This window comes from Cololabis saira, chromosome 20 (genome assembly GCF_033807715.1).
Source record: "Cololabis saira isolate AMF1-May2022 chromosome 20, fColSai1.1, whole genome shotgun sequence".
NCBI lineage: Eukaryota > Metazoa > Chordata > Actinopteri > Beloniformes > Belonidae > Cololabis > Cololabis saira.
In genome coordinates, this window is record NC_084606.1 from 26,011,444 (window position 1) to 26,032,795 (window position 21,352).

Below are 21,352 nucleotides of genomic sequence, written 5' to 3' on the forward strand. Positions count from 1 at the left end.
AAACACTTCTATAAACTGGGGTCCGTGTTCGTCACCAGAAACTTTTTTGAAAGGTCAAATTAAAAATACGGGGACTGTTTAACTCCGTATGTTGAGCATATCATCTAAAAAGAGCCGACACGCCGCCAAATATTTAAAATTAACTCCGGTGCCCGTCGATGACGCCTTTAAAGACTGTCGGAAAACTGCTAAACAGACAAATAAAATTGCTTAACTGAATTCGATGCTTTGTGCAAACAGCTTATTTTGATATATTCTAGCTGTATACGTGTATTTGGTTAATTCAACTTGATATGATTAAGTCTAACCTAATTTAAATTTACATTGAACTGAAAATGAACATAATGCAACTATTTGCCTTGAAACACTCTCGTAACTACGTCACAGTCTAGAAAGCAATATTTTAGGCCAAATGATGTGGAAATTTCTACTTTTTTGTTGGCTTTCTATGCAACCTACCAGCTTATTTAAATCATTAGTGGGAATGGTTCAAAGACAAATGATACAATTTTGGAAGTATGCAACAGCACAAATTTAAACATGTTCTTAAATAGTTAAATTCAAATGAATTAATACAATGAATGTCAAAGGAATATAGTTTATTAGAGACTGAAACATAGAAAAGCGGCTCCCCAGCAGCCTGAATAATATAATTAAAATATTAAGAGAAAAGTAATAGAGCTGAATACGACAAACAAAGTTAAATACCAATATTGAACAACTATGATCTTCATGACATTCGGCAGAACTGCATTAAGAACAAATACATGTATTTATCATTTCTAAGGAATACTCCTGGAAACCATCATAAATGAACAAACGTGTGACTTCATCAACATTAGAAAAGAAAAAATATAAATATATAACAAGACCCAGAGAAGCTGCCATTTCCTCAGAGGTAAAACACATTTAAAGCTCTGATGCCAAAGACGAGCGGGAACATGTCGTTTATTATCCCTGCTAGGTGCATTTAGCCCACATGGCATGGACAACTTGTATCTGTAACGGGAACACTAATGGGAAACAAAATATTGAGCAATAAGTGTTGCCAGTTATGTATGTTTTTCAGAGAAGACTTTGCTTACTTGAGCAAGACGGACTGTTTGGCACATGCTATGGCTGCATGGCTCTGTGGTAATAATCTGGGCCTAAACTAGCCTGTTTGCATATGTTTCGGGAAATGTGGAAAGAAAATGATCACAAAGGAGAGTCTGACCTGTTTGGCAGCTGTAATCCTATAACAAGACATAATGGGAAAACATTTTCCGTTTGTTTCCTGTTCCCAAACACAGGAGGAGAGCTGAAGCAAAAACGGTGTTAAAGCTGTCCCTGTTGACTTTAGTGAAATGTGCTGTATGAAACGTAAAGATTTTATATAAAAACTTCTAGTTCCAAAAGTTAATGTGTTGAAATTCTTAAATATAGGTTTTTTATTTTGCAAATAATTGCATGATGTTTTACACAGTATTTTCATTTCATTTTAAAGACTGCAAGCTGTAACATAAAGAACTTAAGAACATGAATTTCAGATCCTGAGTTTTGTCACCAAAAATAAATCATATTTTTGTTCAGAAAAACAAAAGAGACGCAGAAATAACCAGACATAAAACTTAAATGACATTTGTATTTTAGATTTTTTTTCTTCTTGTTCACATGTTGAAGATGAAGACAAAGACTCCTCCTTGTAATTAAAACTCGTCTGTGTTCAATTTGCTTTTAAACTCAATAGAAGTCACTGTCATCATCACGATCCAGCACTGGTATCTGATCCTTTTTCTTCTCTTCTTGTTCTTCTTCCTCAGCCTCTTGCTCCTCTTCCTCCTCCTCCTCTTCCTCCTCTTCTTTTTCTTCTTTTTCCTCCTCCTCCTCCTCCTCCTCCTCTTCCTCCTCTTCTTTTTCTTCTTTTTCCTCCTCCTCCTCCTCCTCCTCCTCCTCCTCCTCCTCCTCCTTTTCCTCCTCTTCTTTTTCTTCTTTTTCCTCCTCCTCCGCCCCCCCTTCTTCATCTTCCTCTTCTTCTTCTTCATCATCTTCGGTCTGTTCTTCAGCATCTTGATGGTGAAACTCCTGATATATCCCGGTCAGTGCCTTGGCTGCCTCCAGCGATACTTTTAGATTTCCAATCACCTCCTCGTCCTCATCCACACTCAAAACTGGGTTAGAGAAACACAGATTTGGAAAAGTTATCTTTCCTTCGAGAGACAGATATAAGAAGTTTTTTTGTTTGTCGGGCCATTATGCCACCAGGTTACAGTATAAACCACTTTTCTAAAAGTGCCTCAAATGCAAGAAACCACTTTCTGACACAACGCTGATTTATTGGCAAGACTCTTCAGTCAGTGATACTTTTTATTTTTATATTTTGAAACTTTTTACCCACAAAAATACAACACCTACTGTCAATTTGCTGTTCGATGACATCATTTCCTGTCAGCAGTAGTTCCTGCAGGTCCAAGAAAGCATGTCCGACATCCGCGCACTCCTCTTCGTCATCCATCGGCTCACTGACGACCGTGAACTTTAACCTGCCAGGACCCAGAAACCCATGCACATGTATATATTGTGGCTTAAAGGAAGTAGATAATAATATGTAAATATATATATAAATATATATATATAAATATATATTTATGTTTATTGTAACCACTGGTGAGGCTACCTGCCCTGGTTGGGGTCTGTCCCCTCCAACATGGTGTACAGATACTGTCTGAGTGGAGTGCACTGTGAGCCGTCCACATGAATCACTTACAGGGAACAAAGAAATAGAGTTTAAAGTTAAATCTAGATCTCTGAAGTATATAGTTTTATAGACACAAGTTCACTATCTGACCTCGAGTGAAGTTGTAGTGAACCTCCTCCCCCTCCCCGGGCTTGCGGAGGGACATGGGCGTCTCTGTCGTCTCCATGGGGACGCCCAGCAGCCGATATTCCACATATACACGTTGCACTGACTCGTCCAGCGCCACGCGAGACGACGGCTCAAAGGAAAGTGACAGGATCTCAACTCTAAGCTTGTTTCCCTGAAACACAACGATCACATCATCATTTCGGACTTAAATATGAATCGTTTTGCATTTTATCTGCAAAAGTTTCCCACCTTCCTTGTCTTTCTCTTCGTTGGAATGATGACAATGTCACTTTGTGAGGAAGTAGATGCTGAAGATTCAGGAGATTCATTATCTCCTGCAGCAGAAGTAGGAAAACAAAAGGTTTAAGCAGAACAACTGGAAAGTTAAAGCCCTGTCGGCATGCTTGCAGCACATCAGTTAAATCCGTGTGAATAATTACCACTCTCAGTCCTCTCCTCTTCCTCCTCCCCTTCAATGAGTGACACCTGATCCACGGAGGAAAGGTCCTGGAGAAAAACACATTCAAACTTCTAAGATCTTCTAAGAGGCATCAATTATCTTAACTATTAGTCAGAGAGTGAGTGAGCCGACCTGAATCCGGGCATCGCTGACAGAGCTTCTCCTCGACAGTGAGGTGGTTGATTGTCTGGAAGATCCCACTGAAGATCTTGAACAAGAGAACATTTCATTTGTACACTTTTACATTAATGTTTTGGCTTAACTTCATTTGGGATTCATACTCCAACAGCTAATGTTTTACATTCAAAGAAAACTGTTTTGCATCTTACTTGGTAGTTTTCCAGAGCGAGGGCTTGGCCAGTCGTGGCTCAGGTGTCAGGTGACGACTCCTCTGGTAAAGTTCAGCTGTCGCCTTGGCAGGCCTCTTCCTGCCTGCCGACGGACGAGTATCCAGGGGTTTTACGGAGATGGTGGGCTCCGATCGAACGTCCTGGGAGCTTTTCTGTGTGACGGTTGGAGGCCGAGGCTGTAAGCAGAGACAGACGTTGGAGTTCAGACGCTGCGGCCTAAAAACCCCTGTCCACGTATAATTCAGTCTGAAACCTTACCCAGGCTTTTGTGTCTTTCTGCACAGCTTTGGTTTCTCTAGGCTCAAGTTGCTGAGTCTGTAATTTAACAACAAATGAACAGTTTTCAAGCCTGTAAACAGGGAGTGTCTCTCAATGTACCGGTATCAGGCATTTCTTGGGTTTCTTAGGGCAATAACGTCACCTTCACTCGGGGCTTCGCGACGGGCTTCTGTGACACCTGCTCTCTTCTTCTCTCGTCCCTCTCGACGCCTTCCATCCGCTCGCTCTGCTCATCCGCTCTCCTCCCCTGTGGACCAAGCGGCGCGTCCATCGGGGGCTGGAAGGGGTACTTCCACTTCACCATGACTCTGACCATGCCTCGAGGTCCTCCTGCCGGATCTCTCAGAACATAATCGCCTGGCAGAAGAGAGAATACAGTCATGTCTAATTAAAAAAATAAAAACAAATGAAAGTTGGACATAATAAAGAAACACATTCTTAAAACTGGGGTTAACTGGTCTTAAAGTTACATGATTATACTCTGATGAATCACGACATAATATGTCACGTAGTGTCCTTATTCAACAAAAAACTACAATAGAATAGAAAGACTATATTGTCATTGGATGTCAGACATAAAATGAAATTTGGAACGCTTCTCCATTTTGTGCCACAATAAATAAAATAAAGATAAAATAAAACAAATTAAAAATTGAAATAAAAGCAAAGCAGAGTATAATGACATTTACAGTGTCTGTATTCCTTGTTGTTGTATGATTACACCAGGATTTGTTCTCATAGATTGGTTTGTTTTTTATTTTATTTTACACTATTTAAAGTGCTGATGGCTCTGGGAAAAAAAAAACTAGCCCAAAAGCTTGATGCAGAGTGTGAAACAACTGGGACATCTAAGTAGCGGTCAGGGAGTGACGATCAGAGAGTGTGACCGCATCTATAAAAGGTAATTTTCTGGTCTGGAAAATTCAGGGTTGTATTGTCACTATGCTCAACAGGAAAGACCTTGCAGCAACTGTGGAGCACGGTGGCGGAAAAGTGATGATTTAGGCTTGTTTTGCAGCCGTAGGACCTCACAATGATTGAACTGACCATAAACTCTTCAGTGCACCCTTGCGTTCTTCAGTTAACTGTGAGGTAGTCTGTATGCAACAAGACAAGGATATCAAGTGCACCAATATATTTTTAACAGAATGAAACAGGAAAAACCAAGGTGCTACATGGTGGCTTCTGATTTCATTCAGGTCAAGGGAGGGCAGGTGTTTTACTTTCCTCAGGCCCTCACCTCTGATGTCTCTGCCTGCTGCCAGAGCTCGCAGTGGGATGGGAGTCTTCGCCAGGTAGGCTGGTGGTACCTGGTCATCCCCGTCATCAAACACGTACACCCATAAACTGCTGGACCTGGCAAAAGAAGTTAGACATTGATAAGAAATAAAAACTTGGCAAGATTTTTGTGATGCTCTTTCATTTTGAAGTAATAACAAACCTGAGGTAGTGCAAGACGTCAGCTGTTACAGCGAGGGGGTAGCTGGTGGCATCGTTGAACACCGGATCGGCTGCACACTGGACCATCTGAGAGACGTGAGGCGGCAGGTCGTAGAACCTGTACGTCAGGTAGGCGTCAGGAAGGAGTCCCGGCCACAGAGCGTTGAGCCCCACGCAGCGCTCCAGCACGACCACCAGTTCATTTGGGATTCCACCGCCGTAGTCGTGTAACTCCTGCCGTGAAGAACAAATGTTCATGCTTAGAGCCCCAAACTAACATTCGCAATAGATCACTATAGAATACGCCCGTCTCTCCGTTTGACCTCATGCCCGCCGTCTTGCCAGCCCAGCGACATCTGGACGGGATTCCTCTGTGTGACCGCTGATCTCGCAGCCCTGTGGTCTGCCATAGCGTCCATGAGCTCTGCAGGATGGAAGAGGCGCACCCAGAAATCCAGGATGCCGACAATTTCACCCTCATGCCCTACGAGAGAGTACAAGTTGAGGCAGTGACTTAAACTTTGGAGGAGGGTGAGATGTCTTTGAGTACCATTATTCACCTGCGATGTTGACGCGTCCGCTGATTCGCTCCCCTCTCTTTTCCATGGCGCCCATGAGCGACATATGTGCCCCTCCATGGGTAACAAACTGAACCCCTCCCAATGCCTGGTGGAGCTCCACTCGGACCCTTGACCCCTGACCTCCCAGTCTTCCCAGGTCCCGGACCGTCAGAGCGTAGCGGGACGTAAAGCCATAGTTGGGTTGGCTCCCCGACACGAGCGGCGTAGAGTGCAGCTCAAAGTCCAAAAGGCAGTAGGTGCAGAAGGTCACGATGTCTTCGCTTTTGTCTGCTCCTGGATGCACGTGGCCCATGACACGGAGCCCCGCTGGCGTGAAAGTGGCCTCCTGGAGGGATAAGGACAACAATGGCATCTTTTTTTTTTTATCGGTAAAAACTGTTTGGACTGAGGTGGGATATTTAAAATCCCAGATTTTCACCTTAATGTGGATCTCCAGCAGTGACTCCCCGGCCTTTAGCTGAGAGAAAGACAAGTCATCCTCGATGGGCTGCACCACCTCCTGATCTCCAGCTGGCCAGGTGTACTGTAGCGGTACGGTTCGTTTGTAGTTCCTGGGGCTGTACGCCAACTCTTTCAACTGGGCTTTAGACAGATCATTGTTAGACTCATCACACGGGCAGATCTTTGCCTTTTCAGAGAGCGGCAGCTCCACTGAGCTCTTTAACCCCCGTGAAGTGCATGTTTTCATACCTTGTAAAGTGTTGATCTGCATAGCTCTTTTTGATAGAAGTTTGTCTTTCTCTGCAATCCTCCTCCTGCTCTCCTCCCTCTCTCTTTCCACCTTCTGGTTGATCGTATTTAATTCATCCTTGGGGAGGAGAGGACACACATTGATTTATTTGTCGACATGCAACTTTGGCAGTGCATATTTCTGTCGAGCCTCGCATGATTTGCGTGCACCTGCAGGTCTCTGGTGATCCTGTGCTCCAGCAGCAGCAGGTTCCTGGTCTTCTGCAGCTCGAGTACGGTCTCGGCATGTGACGCCTGGATGTTTGCAAGCTCACGGGGGGAATCAGCCATCTTTCCTTGGGCCGAGAGGAAGCGCAGGCCCTCCCTACTCTCCTGCTGCATCCTGAAGGCCTGCAGTTGGAGGGTCACCATGACGCAAGCAATGACTTTTGGTTTATTTGACGTCAGGAATGCAAAGAGGTACAAACCTTGATCTGCAAAAGGGTGTCACTCAGGTCCTCTACACTCATGTCAAACTCCTGGAAGAAAGGGGAGCTGTGTCACGATCGGCACCAGAACTGGATAAATTGGACGGTGTTATCATTAGTTTATAATTCTGACCTTAGTGACCGAGTCCAGCCTGTCTTGCAGAGTAGAGATCTGCGCTTTGTACTGGAGAACCTCCCTCTCCAGATGCTCTCGCTTGTCTATCATCAGCCCTGAGAAGTCTATGTGGAAACATTTGCCCAGGACAGTTGTTGTGACTGAAGTTATGATTTAACTTCATAATTAAAAGCATCTTAATGTGGGACTCCTGACCTCCATCCCGCTCCCTGTGCTGCTCCAGCATCCTCTTCTCTTGTCTCAGTTTCTCCTTCTCCAGCTCCAGCTCCAGCCTGCTCCTCTCCTCCCTCTCTGCGTGCAACATGTCCTGCAGTCTTTGAATGTCCATGCTCTGGATGTTTTCCACCCTCATCTTCCCGCTCTGCACGGCCTCTCTGTGGGTTTCTAGCTGGTTATCAGATTGGCTTTGGCCTGACAAAGCACTGCGAGGTCGAAACGGTTAGACAACCATGAATTCAAAGACAAGAATTTTATAATTTTATATGAATGTCCACATCTTTATGTGGTTAAGATGCATCTTTTTTTTTTTTTAAGTCTTACCTTTTCAGTAGAGCGTCATAGTTTTCTTTAATCAGATCCCTCTCTCCTTCCAAATCTGATATCCTCTCCTGGAGCTGAAACAGAGAAACGTTTTCGAAAGCTGACAGCATCTGAAGCACATGCCTCCGTCTGTTTCCTGAGGTCTTGTATATTGTTTGGGATCTGCAGATGCAGATGCGGTACCTTGTCCAGGGTCTGCAGAGACAGAGTCGTGGTGCTGAGCTCCCCGTCCAGCGTCAGAGTTCTCTGTCTTTCCTGCTTCAGCTGTCCAGTCAGCTCCTCCACTTTCTCCAGCAGAGCGCTCTGGCTCTCCCTCAGTGACCTCTGACCCTGGTTTGAAGGCACGAGACCGTCAAAGGGGATCAGTAACTTCGGTAGGAAATATTCGCCGGTGTTTGGTGCATGTGATGAGAATTTTACCTCCTCCAGCTGTCTTTCATAGGCCTGGAAAGGAAAAGAAAATAGCCTGTAAGCTGCAGTGAACCAATTCTTTTATGGTAACAGGTGATTTGCAGAGTGAACGACAGAGACTGGATTTCTCACCTCCTGCAGCTCAGTGAACTTCTCCTGGGTGACCCTGAGCGCGGCGCTCTTCTCTGAAAGCTGCTTCTGCAGACGGATTACATCCACATTCTCTCTGATGGTAATTCTGAAAACCACAATATATATACATATATATAAATATATATGATTCATGTGGGTTCAGAAGCCGTCCATGAGTAATATCTGCTGCAGCCACCTGTGTCTGTCGCTCTGCTGCTTCATCAGCTCCCGGACTGTTCCCTCCATCTCTCTCTCCTTCTCCCTCAGCGTTTCCTTGAGTTCCTGAGTGGTCAGCTCCAGCTCGGCCATCCTCACCTGCTCCGTCATACTGGACCTGCTGGATGGCAGAGATGTGCTGACATCAGGAGGAAGTGTGACGGGACGACATTTTTGTTCGGGACAATGGAGAACGATGCGCGAGATGTGAGATGTTGCATCCTCGGCCTGATATCCACACACAGGCTTTACACTTACAATCTCTCAATCTCCAACTTGGTGTCCTCAAGCGTCGGCCCGTATCGAGGCGGAGCAGTCTGGGCCGCCCTCCTGACGCCACCCTCCCCATCCAGATTTTTACCTGATGGCGCAATGAGAAGGAGAGAAACAGGGTCAGAGATTCAAGATGAGGCAGAAACCAGGTCTTAAACTCTGCTTATTACTCACTTTTACTGAGCTTGTAAGGCGTGCGAGCCCCCAGGTCCAGGATGTGCTGCTTGGCCAGGCTGAGCTTGTTCTGTAACACTTCTTTCTGGCTCTCCAACATCGCCACTCGGGCCTCCAGCTCCTGCATTGTTTCCTCCATGTCCCTGTCCTTCACACCGGCAGATCCAGGACGGCCATGGCGAAGACGAGTGAGCCTGGCCGACATCCTGGAGTGAAACAGAGGGCATTGAGGGACTTCTGCGCCGCAGTTTTGCTTTTACAGAAGTTTAATCAACTTGCTAAATATACATAATCTGGGGTTCCAGAGAACAATTGGTAAAGTTGAGTCTTGATTTTGGGAGTCTGGACTAGTCTGGTGACTAAATAACCTGCGGCCATGTCTGCTGTCATGTGCAAAAAGTGCGTATCAGTGTTTTCTTGTGTTACCTGCGTATTCTTTGCTCTTGTGAGCGCGTGTGCTGTCTGAGCTCTCTGTTCTCCTCCTGCAGTCGCAGACACAGGTCCTCCAGGTGATCCCTGGAAAAGCGAAATAACCGCTGAGGGTCTGCTGGAAAGAAAAGGCAGAGATGTGAAAAATCCAGCAAAAGTAAAGCAAATGCAAAAAATCTTTTGGATCTAATTGTACCTTTTGTCTTCATCACATGGTGCCTCTTCCATGGCTTGACGTCACGCAGCGCGTCTGGGAAAACAACAAAAAGTGCATTAACTAAGCCACTACTCCAACGTCACCATTGATGTCTGATTTAATAAAGTTCATTTTGTCTTTGGATCTACAATTTAATTGCTAATAGGTAATTAAAAAAAACTAAAATTGATTTGTCGGACAAAAAGAATTAGCAAAATAAAATACCATTGATGTCTGTTCTACATCTTAACTTGAGTTAAAGTTGAGTTCAAGTTAAAGTTAAAGCAGAATTAATGATTCAAATATATTCAAATGGTCTTTCATAACAAATCATTTCATACATCCGGCTCACCGGTTGTCTACAGAGATACTAAATCCAAACCTGGCTACCCCCTTTAAAGGCAGAGTAAGTAATTCTTGTTTTAGGAAATTAAGGAACCTAAATTAGGTGAAACCTGCTTTATTATAAAAAAACAAGCCGAGAGTGACACAAACCTGGTACGGATAGCATCAGTCCCCCTCTCATCAGCCCCACATCCCGGACCGGGAGGTCGCTCGCCGTCTCGTCCACCACCGGCGTCATTACGCCTCTCTGCAACGGCCAATCACAGACTTCCATGTCCAAGCTCGTGGTGAAGTTTAATGAGTCTTTTTTTCTTAATTATTACTTGTGTTGAGATACATTTAGGGAGATACATTTAAGGACTGTAGACAGCATTGGTATACCGTACCACGTGAGAAATAGCTTTAGTACATCTCATTTTCAGTGATGCAGAAAATGTTTGAGGTATAAACTGTGTAACACTTGTCAAACTTTAAAGAGCAGTTTCACGACGCAAAACTAAGTCATTTTAAGTGAATGTGCATCCCTGCAGCTGGTGCTCCTCGTTACGGTGTGTAGTTTGTTATCTGCTGCAGTTTTGAATTCAACATTTGAAAACTTTTGATAAACAGTTTCAACTCACCCTGCTCTGTTCCTCATGCCAATAAGTCCCATCTCTGGTAAAGAAAATGAAATAAAAGTGTGTTGTACTCTTGCTTTAGCCTACAGGATCACCAAACGAGTTTGTGTGTGTGTGTCCCACTCTTGTGATTGGACGACAGCCGTTTTAATCCCCGTTCAGCCTTTGCTCAGTCACTCAGGGATTCTTTCCCAGAGTCTCTACGGATATGTCTCCTCAACTGAAGGCAACAATCCTTTAAAATTACAACTTAAAAAATAATAAATTGCTTCACTCACGTTTAAATGTACAGCGTTTGTGTGTGACGCCTCGTCCAGCGACTGACGGCTCAAGCCTGTGCCTGCGCTCCATCTGCTAGGAGGATAATCCTATTTCTGTGCTAATCTGATCAGCAAGTGTCCGGTTGCTCAATGCGGAGAAGTGCACTGCAGTGGGTTTTGTGGGCCGACTGGGTTGTCGTTTGGAGGTTGCTGTTGGTTCTGGGGAGGCCGGCTCAAGGTGGTGGTGAATTTCAGGAGAACTCAGCCAAAAGGGAAGGAAAGATGAGAGCAAGGATACGGTATAAACACAGGAGGCTACTGAAGAAGGGAACGAGACGTTGCTTAGTATCTGTTTATTGGTGAAGCATAGTTGTGGAGTTAATCTATCTTTCATGGTTTGGGCCTTATTAAAATATAAAAATCACATTTTAAAATGCATATGTGTGCAATAAAAAAACAAAGTACAAAAAAGTACAGTGCTAAAATAAATAAATCATTTCCAGACACATTTGTCACATCATATAGTGATGCTCTCTGAATCTCTTCTTTCGTAGACTTTACTGGAAGGACGGATGATCAGCGGTGACTTGTTGGTGCCGCCGTCGCTCATTTCTGGGTTAAAAAAGGGAAACATGACCTCAGCGAACAGGAAGTGCGTAAATGAATGAAGGAGCGTCTTGTCCTCTGCATCGTAAAAAGACACCGTCCCATCTTCGTAATCCAGAAACACCCCGATGACCTTTGGCCTCTGAGAGAGGTGCAGCAGCTCCGCCGGGCCTGCACACGCCCGGTACTCGCTGCCCTCCCGCAAACAAATAGTCCAATATCCATCCTCCGGGCTCAGGGTGACCACGCCTTTCCTGCCGACGGACTCCCGGGCAACACCGAGGTCCCACGCCGTCTTGTCCCCCACGTCCACCTCCCAGTAGTGCCTGCCGGTGGTGAAACCCTACAGGACAAGGGGCACTGCTCAGTTCTCCGCCAACGAAACAGAATATCGTTCTTCGCAGACAAGTGTAAAACAAATATGTGCATACCCTGCGGCCGAGGACGCACGGCGCTGTCTCAAAACGCTCCAGTGCGTCGGGCAGGTTTTGCTGAACATCTCCATCTTTCACTTGCTTCCCGTCTTTGGACAGAACCAGCCAGGGGTTGGCCGTCCTGGGGTCCAGAAGCACATCAGCTGGTACACAGAGAGACTTTCATCATACATTTAAAATTATTTTTCTTTTAGTCCTTTACCTGTTAGTAAAAGGCAAATGAATGGATTAACCCAGACTGAAAATAATTTAAAAACACTTCATATTTACTTATAACCAAAACATCAGATTTACAGCCTTTTACAGTGTGTGTTATTGATATTTGCATATCCAATCATAGAAAGAAGGAGCTAAATTATGGTTTAATTTTCATTAAAACTGAGCAAAAGAGAAAATAAAAGAAGATCCATGTTGGATGCTGAGATATCAGAGAGTCCTACCTGCATGTTTCTGAATCTTTTCATGCTCTAGAAGTAAATGAGAACGTAGGATCAGGATAAATAAGGCAAAATACATATAAAAACATCAGTTTTATCTGTGATCAGGTAAAGCAAGAACATTTTAGAAAGCTGACCTCGAACGGAAACCTTCCTCAGCTCTGACTGCAGCTGCTGCTGGATGTCGGCCACCGCCCTCCTCAAAGTCCCCAAACAGGTATCTGGGTGGACGAAGATGTCCAAGCAGGCTTCGGCAGGCGGGGGGGAACGCAGACCTGGAAACTTCTGGCACAAATGAGTCAGAAAGGATTTAAGTGACTGTCATGGTCTGTGGATTCTTACTTTTATATTTTAATTTAGATCTTGGTATTATTGTCTTATCTGCCTTTTTTGCTAAGTATTTACCTTTACTTATGTGCTTTGTATTCTTGTAACTTTCAGTTTGATAATTGTTTTCTTCAATGCACCCACGTCAACTTTACTTCCTGTGTCATTTGCTCGTTCATGCTTCCTTTGTACACTTTTGCTTCCTTCCCTCCCATCACACCAGGATCCTGCCACTAATTACAACTCAGCTACTTTCTGTTAATTATTATGTTTCTCTGTTTATTGAATGCCTGGTTCTCTTTCTTCTTTGCCAAAGTCACCACCTATTTGTTTCCATCCTTTGTTCAGTCACTTTTTTTTAGATTCCTGACATATTTGAAATCATTTACTAGATTAATAGTTAATAAGGATTCTGCCAAAAGACTTATTTTAAAGACACATGTACTAAAACTCCTAAAAAACCCAACCTTTTCCGATTTGGAAAAAGTCCTAACACCTAACATTTTACAAAATATGCTAACATTTTCTTGCCATAAACTAAACTGAATGGCTAAACTAATTTTGGAAGAATTATCAGCAAAACATACATCTTTCTTGCCCAGATTAACGGCTGTGTTTTTCAGGTCACAAATGGTAACTTACCTGTTGTACTGCGATTTTGCAGAGGGTGAACTTCTCACCTGTACGACGTGGAGGTGGTCCTCTGAGAGGAGAAGCTGCCCCATCGCGCGTCTCCTGCTCTGCAGGTGGGAGATCTCCTTCTCCAGATCTGCGACGAGCCTCTGCGCTCTCTGCTCCGCTTCCTCCTGCCTCCTCTGGATCATCTCCAGCAGCTCGGCTCGACTTTCCTCCACGATACAAAACAGGGCAGAGAAAACCGCCACGCTTTCCTCCAGGTCCCTCTTTGAGTTTTCCTGTGGTCGTTGAATCAAGAAGAGTAAAAGTAGCTGATTATCTAAAACAAGTCATTTCCACAACAGGAAAAACAAAAAAAAACATCAATATATTCCTTTAAAAGCAAGTCGTTTCCACAAATAATAGCTACGTTAGATGATATGGTTACACTAAAGTTGGTAGATCATTACGCACACTTTTCTCAAATGATGCATCCATTTAAGTTGTTCTGGGATTTTATTTCCACTCACTCTGCTCAGATCAATATTGTGGTTGATCTCCTCCACTTTCTGGACCCTATCCTGGATCATCAGCTGAACATCAGCTTCAATTGTCTTCATTTGGGCCTGATAAAGAAACAAACCCTCCATCAAAGATCTAATGCTCTGCGAGAGTTTGCATCTACATGCCAGGCTCTCACCTTCACCTCCTGGCTCTCTCGCTCCACCGGGACGGTGTTATGACACCGGTGGTCAGTTTCCGTGCACAGCACACAAACACAGCTCCGGTCACTTCTGCAGAACAGCTCCAGGAGCCTCTGGTGCCGTCTGCACATCCTGCTCTCCAGCATGCAACGGGCTCAATCAGCTTGTGACTGTTCAAGGTGGCAACTCTCCTGTGGGGCTCCAGGTGGCGCTCACAGTAAGAGGTCAGGCACACCACGCAGGACTTCAGCGCCTTGGCCGGCTTCCCCACACACACGTCACAGCATATAGTTTCTCCCGGTGCTGATGTGGCGCCGCTCTGCCGCCTTGTTCGGATCTGCTCCGACATTTCTTTGGCGAAGGAGTTCTCGCAGAGCTCCGGGCGGCTCTCGAACACGGCTTGACATTTGGGACAGCTGATGGCGGGGCTGTCGTCCCAGTGAGAGGAGATGCACCTGGCACAGAAGCTGTGACCGCAAGGGATGGAGACAGGCTCTGAGAAGACATCCTGACAGATGGAGCACTGGAACTGGATCTCTGAGAGGAGGGCGCCGGGGCGAGCCATGACCTCAGGGCCCAAGGAAGAACTAAAGCATTAGCAACAAAGGAAAGAATATTTAATCAGACTCACAATTACCTTAGAAATGCATGTAAAAGTACTACATTTACAGATTAGACCATGTATTTTGTGCCTTTGCTGCTAGAACAATTCAAAGCTCCCCAGGGGCCAGATTCCACCTGCACGGTTACGAGACATGCATCACTGGGAGACTCCTCCCACCCCCACTGTGATTCACCCTGCTACAGTGTTTCAGTCTACCACATACTGACAAAATGACTACACAGCTCAGCTGAAAGAGTCACCTAACAAATCCACGCTCACCCCATTCAGCCACTGCTGGTGTGTTCGTTCAGTCACAATGCTTCCACGTACCTGTTTCTCCTTTAGTCTCGGTCTCTCTGCCCCGAGTGTGAAAGGTGACCTGTGAGGGAGTAAAGGCAAATACTGGCATTGTGGTTGTGAAGCCAAAGTCCTCCCTCTCCGGGTCCCTACCCCTCCCTCCGAGAGCCTTTTTGCATGCAGTTCCAGGGAGGAGTGAAGTCCAGATCGGGCACGGAGGCGGTTCATCTTTGAGCTTTATCAGTAATGTAAATGTGCTGCTCTGAGCAATGAGGAAGTAGTCGTGGGAGTCACATTTATCACTACAAAGCTCCCAGACACTTCATTTCAAACAATAGCATACAAATTTTGTGGACATAGTTTAACCCACTCAGACTTGAAGCTTCACATAAAGAGGCTACATAAAGTTTGAAGGTCTTGTAGAAATAAATCACTTTATCTCTCGTCATGCAATAAAAATTCATGTGGAATGTTAAACCTTCTGCTTTTATAGTATTATTTATACATATAAGCATGCTGATACTACTTTATTTGAGAGAGGTGCATTTCAAAAGATGGTTAGAGTCCACAGGACGGGGTTGAAAAAGTTTTACATAATGAATTCTTCAAAGAAAGCAACTCCATCCATCCAACCTAAACTGGACTGGATTGCTGAGATCCAGGAGAAAGGCCACACCCGAACATAAGTTCCCTAAGCTTCGGACAAGATTCAAGCTGGGAACCTTCTTGTGTTGATGCGACGACGCTGAAAACTGAGACAAAGGAGTCGTGCAAGGAACTTTCCTCCATTTGTTTCATCTTGGTTTCCACAGACAGAACCTTCATGGAGAACTGGTGTTGTGATGATCCATATTGCCTTAAGTGCTGGATTATAGAACAAAAATCCCACAGGCAAGGTAAATGTGAGCGCTGGTAACGCCATTTTGATTAAAAGTTGATGCGAACAAACTCAAATAAAAAAGGAATGATGATTATCTCACCTCTGCCATCACGTTCTGAATCTCTGACTCCAAGGTTAATTTCATCTTTAATGCAACAATATGATCTGTTGACAAAGTAAATCGATAACATAACAATAATTAAGTCATTATCTCAGATTTCCCTTCTGCATGATTTGCTATAGTCAGTTATGCTTTAAAAAAGAAACAATGATTTTGACTTAGTTTTCATGTTTTAATTTATAGTTCCTGGCAACATTTCATCCATCAAAAATGTCTTTAATAAGGTTAACATCTGGTTTCCAGTCTGAGAAACATTCATGTCAATCAAAACACATAACAGACAATAAAGTAATGAAACAGGATCCAAATATCATATGAAAGCATTTTATACACTTCTTAAAACTATGAAGTCCCTAAAAACTATAACAAATTGGACTCAAGTAATAAAAAACTAGAAAAGAAACAGAGATACTGTAGTGCCTTTATCATTCATAGTGATGTGTACATACAGTAATTCACCTGCATAGAGATGTTAGTCACAGCATTACCATACAGTGTTTATTCAGGTTATAATTTATGTTGTTACTAGTGTTTTGGTCTATGCATTTAATGTGTTACGGTCCCTCTAAGTACGGTGACGTTTTTGGAGTCAGTTAGTTCTGGGAAGCGCAAGCTTCTTAAAGTTTAGTTTCAGTTAACTGGTGGATTTAATAAAGGGACACACGCTTCTGTGTCCGCACCGTGAGAAGTTGTCGGCTCGTCTATTTTCACAACTTCCACAATACATTAATTTACTTACTGGGCTCTTTCATGGTGAAGAAGCGATTGCATTTATTGACATGAAAAGAAAAAAGGTTCAAATTAACTAATATGGTATAGTTTAAATATCTCAGTCACTTATACTTGTGATACATGATGTTAAAAAAAGGAAACGTTAATGAGTAACTTTACATGTCTACTGCCAATAAAAAGAGAAAAGCCAGGATCAATCAAGAGCCAATGCAACCTTGCATATAAACCGTCATGAATCAGAAAAGAGAAAACTTAAGAAAAATATCCACTATTAATGTTTAATTTAATTGTGAATGAGAACACATTACTCATTTTTATCTTACATTATTAAAATTAAATGTTCACACAGAACACAGAAGAGAGTGAACGTGTATTTAGTTGCAGCAGTGAGAGATGAGACTGTGTGAGTTACTGGTCCGTCTCCATCTGGTGCTCTGATGTTTGTCTCTGTACCATTGAACTGGAGGACAAAGCTGATGTTGTCGTTCACTTTAGTCCACTGCAGACTGGTTGTATTTTATTAAAGATGTGAAGTTTTCTGCATCTTGGGGAACTGCGATAGTAAAAGAACAATGAGGTTAATATTTTTCTGTCTATGTCAAGTCTTTGCAGATTTAGAGCATTCCTATGACAGGATACCGAGGGAGGAATTGTGGTATTGCATGAGCCTGGAGTGGCAGAAATATATGTTATAGTGGTACAGGACGTGTATGAGGGCAGCATGACAGCCTAAAAGTCTGTAGTAGGAGTAACAGATGGGTTCCAGGTGGGAGTGGGACTGCATCGATGATCAGTCCTGAGCCCCTTCTTGTTTGCCACGGTGACAAGGTTGACAGAGGTTGTGATCTGTAGTGAGAAAAGGGAGCTACTGGAAGAAACCTACAGAGGTGGGATATATGTGCTAGAGAGAAGAGGAATGAAAGTGACGAGATAGAATCAATGTGTGTAAATGAAAGTAAGTGCATGAGCTTATATACTCTCCCTGAAGCACCAGGAAATGGCTGCATCTGTGCAGAAAACTAATCTGTCATAAAAAGAATGAAAGGATGTTTTCTTTCATTTTGTTTTAAATATTATTAACCTTGTTTTTCCTGTTGCATCGCTTTCATTTGCATTTTACCCGTTTCGTCTCTTTTTAACTATACTGATGCAAATTCAAAACTACACAGCAGGAATTGTACGTCTGATTACGTCACATGTCAAAAAATATATGTTTTCTTCTTGTTAACAATGAGTTAAAGTAAACCCCAAAACCATTTAATTTCCTGAAGAGTTGTCGTGTTCTCACAAGATTATTATTAATCAGATACTGCACTGATCAAGATAAATAATCATCTTACCATTGACAGCTGTAAGTTGTCCTCCGCTGCTTGTGACGTTTTCAAACAGAGAGAAGAGAGTGAACGTGTATTTAGTTGCAGAAGAGAGATGGGACTGTGTGAGTTACTGGTCCATCTCCAATTAACAGTTTCAATAACGGTTATTTGGGGGTTTGATATATATCTTCAGCACTGATTACTGCTAAGATTGAGATTGTACAAAACATGGACTGACAGATGTTAAAGTTGCTCACGTGATTGTGTTGTCACTGATCTACAGCATGAATTGAAGCCACAGCAACACAACAACACCACCTGCTGACCTAAACGTGTACTACCTCAATATTAAAAACTCCGCAGTTTTTAAATGAAGGTTTTTATTATTAAGGGGGAAAAAAATCCAAACCTGCAAACCTATCCTGTTGGGTGATGATGCAGAGTAGATGCTGAATGAGGAGGGGGGCCAGTACGCTGCATTTTGGTAGGTCAGTCTTTTGGGCTTTCCATTTGCTCTTCTTATCGCTGGACGAAGCGCCTGTTGTTGAGGATACTTTTGAGGACGTGGCACAGGTCAAGGTCACCAGTCATGACAAAAAGTTTCCTGATCACGGTGCGGTGCTGGACAGTGTCGTAAGCAGAACGTCTATGAAAGTTGCTCCGGTGATGAGTTTGCACTCAAACCGTTCTCAATGTGTTGGGTGATCTTCAGTAGCTGCCAAGAACAGGAGCAGCTTGATCTTTAGTAAGCTTGGAGTCTGTGAGTGGCATGAGGTGTTGGAGTGATAGCATCTCTTAGAGCTTGTACGTGATGCAGAGGAGGTAAATTGATCCCTAGCTCTTTGGGGATGACGGATCCTTTCCAGGTTTGGGAATTGCGACAATCTTGGCTTTTCTCCATACAGCTGGGATTGCATGGCACATGCATGAGTTCAGCACTGCTACAAGCCAGGGGCCTCATTTATAAAGCTTGCTTGCGCACAAAACAGGGCTTGAAAGATGCGCAAGCCACCTTCTACGCAAAGGTTGGGATTTAAAAAGAAAAAACTAACCGAAAAATGTGTGTATCTCTACGCCAACCCTGACCCTCCCGTAGGAACAGTCTGAAGATATGGGGAACTGGCGACGCAGGCGGTGAGGTGGTGAAATGAAGCCAGATTCATGTTCGGACTGTTCCTGCGCGAGGGTCAGGGTTGGCGTAGAGATACACACATTTTTCGGTTCGTTTTTCTTTTTAAATCCCAACCTTTGTGTAGAAGGTGGCTTGTGCATCTTTCAAGCCCTGTTTTGTGCGCAAGCGAGCTTTATGAATGAGGCCCCAGGTCTTTAGTTTAGGTCCCAAGTGCTGTATAATTTCCGCCAGTATGTCATTGATTCCTGCTGCTTTCTCAGGTTTCAGCATGCTCATTGCAGCTTCAAGTTCTTTTAGGACTTGGTGAGAGTTCTGGCTGGCTAGGTGGTCTGATACCGCTGTCCGGCGATATTCTCCTGTGGGTCTAAGATGTTTTTCACTGCGACCGTTTGCCACCAGCTGTGCTGCAACTGAGTTTGCTGTGACTGTTGAGCATGGACGATATGATATGGTCTTCACCGAGGCTGAGGATAGTGGCCCATGCCTTCCTTCTATTAATCGTCATGTTGGTGTTTTCTATTAACTCCTTCCAGACTTGCCTTCGATCTTCCCCGACTTTGTTCAACAGTGAGTTGCGTGGTGGTGGATGAGAAAAGGGTCCTCGTGGTATGCCCTGTGGTAGGTGTTCAGCAGATCGCTGGATGTTTCTGACGACCCAGGGATATACTCGGTATGGCATCCTCTTGGTATTTGTCACCTGGCTGACCTTTTCTGCAGTTCTGTGAACATGGTATAGTTGTTGGGGTGTGGTGAAATGCTTGGGATGGACTCTTCGGTCTCCTGTTGGAATGGCAGCCAGTCAGCCTTCCGCAAATTGAAACTTCTGCGGAAGGGGACAGTTGTTGCTTGTAGAACACATCGGATGGTTATGGTGATTGGCCGGTGTTGTGTGTGGGGTATAGGGTCCAGGACCTCTTTCACAGCTCTGGATGCTAGTTCCCTGCTCATACAGACAAGGTCCGGGTTATATCCTCATTTCCATCTGGCGCTGTGGAAGGATTTTGGAGGTTTGGCGTCATGAATCAGGGCCAGGTGTTTCGATTCGAAACAGGTTTCGACTTCATCTCTATCTTGATTGTTCGCTTCATAGCCCCACAATAAGGTATGGGCGTTGAAGTCCCTAATACTGATGTGATATTTCCTCTTGCATCTGTCTGGCAGTTCAGAGTGGAGGAATGGACTTTGGGGGGGTTTATACACTGATGTGACATAGAAATTTGGGAGGGCAAACGTGATGGTATTCATTTGCTGTTCGGTGCTGTGGGTGCACACCTCTTCAATCACGAGGATTGGTCTGCTGAATACGGCTGACCCATACTGTCTGTGTCGGATCTCGGCCACCAGTTTCCTGCATGCACACTATGTTGAAGTGTTTGACCGCTGTCGCTAGTATATCTGCCTTGCATCTTGAGAAACCTTCTATATTTATGGAGGCAATTGACAGTGCAGGCCCTGGAGGGGGGGTGTCTGTGACGCTTCGGCGTCGTCATCTAGGTAGATTTCTTTCAGATAGTAAAATCAGATTGTACCAATCGGCGTTTCCCAGGCTGCACCACGGGGAAGTTTCTGTATTAGCAGCCCATTTTCATTACTATGCTGATGATATGCAGCTCTATTTGTCTATGAAGCCAGATGAAACAGAACCGTTAGCTAGACTTCAGGTATGTCTTAGGGGCATCAAGGTCTGGATGTCCACTGATATTTTGATTTTTAATTTCCATAAAACAGAGGTAATTATTTTAGGTCTGAAGCATCTTAGGAAGGGATTAGATGGTGTTGTGATGGCCTCCAGTACAACTGTGTGAAACCTTGGTGTTATTTTTGATCAAGATTAGTCGTTTAAACAGCATATTAATCAGGTCTCTCTCCTTTATATCGCAAAGATTAGGAATATGCTCTCCCAGAGTTATGCGGATGTTGGGCCACAGTCCTATATGAGCAGGGGAGGCCTTAATTTCAACTTTAAGGGCCATCTCTGAGGTGTTAGTCTGAGACCAGCCTCAAGTTTTATTACAGCTGACCGCATGGTCAAGAAAAGACTCGAAAGCCCAGCGGGGTGTGTAGTCCACCGCCGGGGACGTGTCAAAAAAGGGCGGGCCTAAGGTCACGCATGTACAGTAAGAACAGTGAATTGGTCCGCAGGCGCTGCTGACGCAAAGCGCGTCCCTGGTGGTGGTTAAATAGCAGTGGCTTCCCAAACAACCTCACTCTCTCCGATACTCTCTCTTCGTGCTCCTCTCTTCGATTCTCTCCTCGCTCCGAGTTTTATCATTGCACAAGAAAACGCTTCGTGTTACGTTTCACAA

At 44.2% G+C, this 21,352-nt stretch overlaps 2 protein-coding genes across 2 annotated transcripts; both read right to left on the bottom strand.

Annotated features, from left to right (window-relative positions):
• Nucleotides 1-584: 584 nt before the first annotated feature.
• On the bottom strand, nucleotides 585-10,922 carry rpgrip1 (RPGR interacting protein 1). Its single transcript, XM_061710431.1, has 32 exons — nucleotides 10,585-10,922; nucleotides 10,115-10,211; nucleotides 9,620-9,673; nucleotides 9,421-9,541; nucleotides 8,995-9,200; nucleotides 8,806-8,908; nucleotides 8,528-8,668; nucleotides 8,332-8,437; nucleotides 8,209-8,232; nucleotides 7,972-8,118; nucleotides 7,789-7,862; nucleotides 7,444-7,670; nucleotides 7,246-7,352; nucleotides 7,113-7,163; nucleotides 6,856-7,035; nucleotides 6,646-6,763; nucleotides 6,374-6,537; nucleotides 5,935-6,280; nucleotides 5,698-5,858; nucleotides 5,376-5,608; nucleotides 5,175-5,290; nucleotides 4,077-4,291; nucleotides 3,914-3,970; nucleotides 3,635-3,831; nucleotides 3,438-3,513; nucleotides 3,286-3,352; nucleotides 3,095-3,180; nucleotides 2,828-3,017; nucleotides 2,657-2,741; nucleotides 2,395-2,522; nucleotides 1,990-2,150; nucleotides 585-1,779 (listed from the first exon to the last, which is right to left on the bottom strand). Exons 2-32 carry the CDS (start codon nucleotides 10,200-10,202, stop codon nucleotides 1,723-1,725), a joined length of 4,086 nt encoding a protein of 1,361 aa, XP_061566415.1. The 5' UTR covers nucleotides 10,203-10,211; nucleotides 10,585-10,922; the 3' UTR covers nucleotides 585-1,722.
• A 264-nt stretch (nucleotides 10,923-11,186) lies between these two features.
• btr33 (bloodthirsty-related gene family, member 33) lies at nucleotides 11,187-18,125 on the bottom strand. The gene is given in 12 exon segments (XM_061710453.1): nucleotides 11,187-11,790; nucleotides 11,879-12,024; nucleotides 12,322-12,348; nucleotides 12,456-12,603; nucleotides 13,326-13,559; nucleotides 13,791-13,886; nucleotides 13,961-14,112; nucleotides 14,115-14,551; nucleotides 14,899-15,729; nucleotides 15,846-15,910; nucleotides 17,052-17,151; nucleotides 17,939-18,125. Coding segments are annotated over 8 exon segments (1,650 nt in total). The 5' UTR covers nucleotides 14,530-14,551; nucleotides 14,899-15,729; nucleotides 15,846-15,910; nucleotides 17,052-17,151; nucleotides 17,939-18,125; the 3' UTR covers nucleotides 11,187-11,358.
• Nucleotides 18,126-21,352: the final 3,227 nt, after the last annotated feature.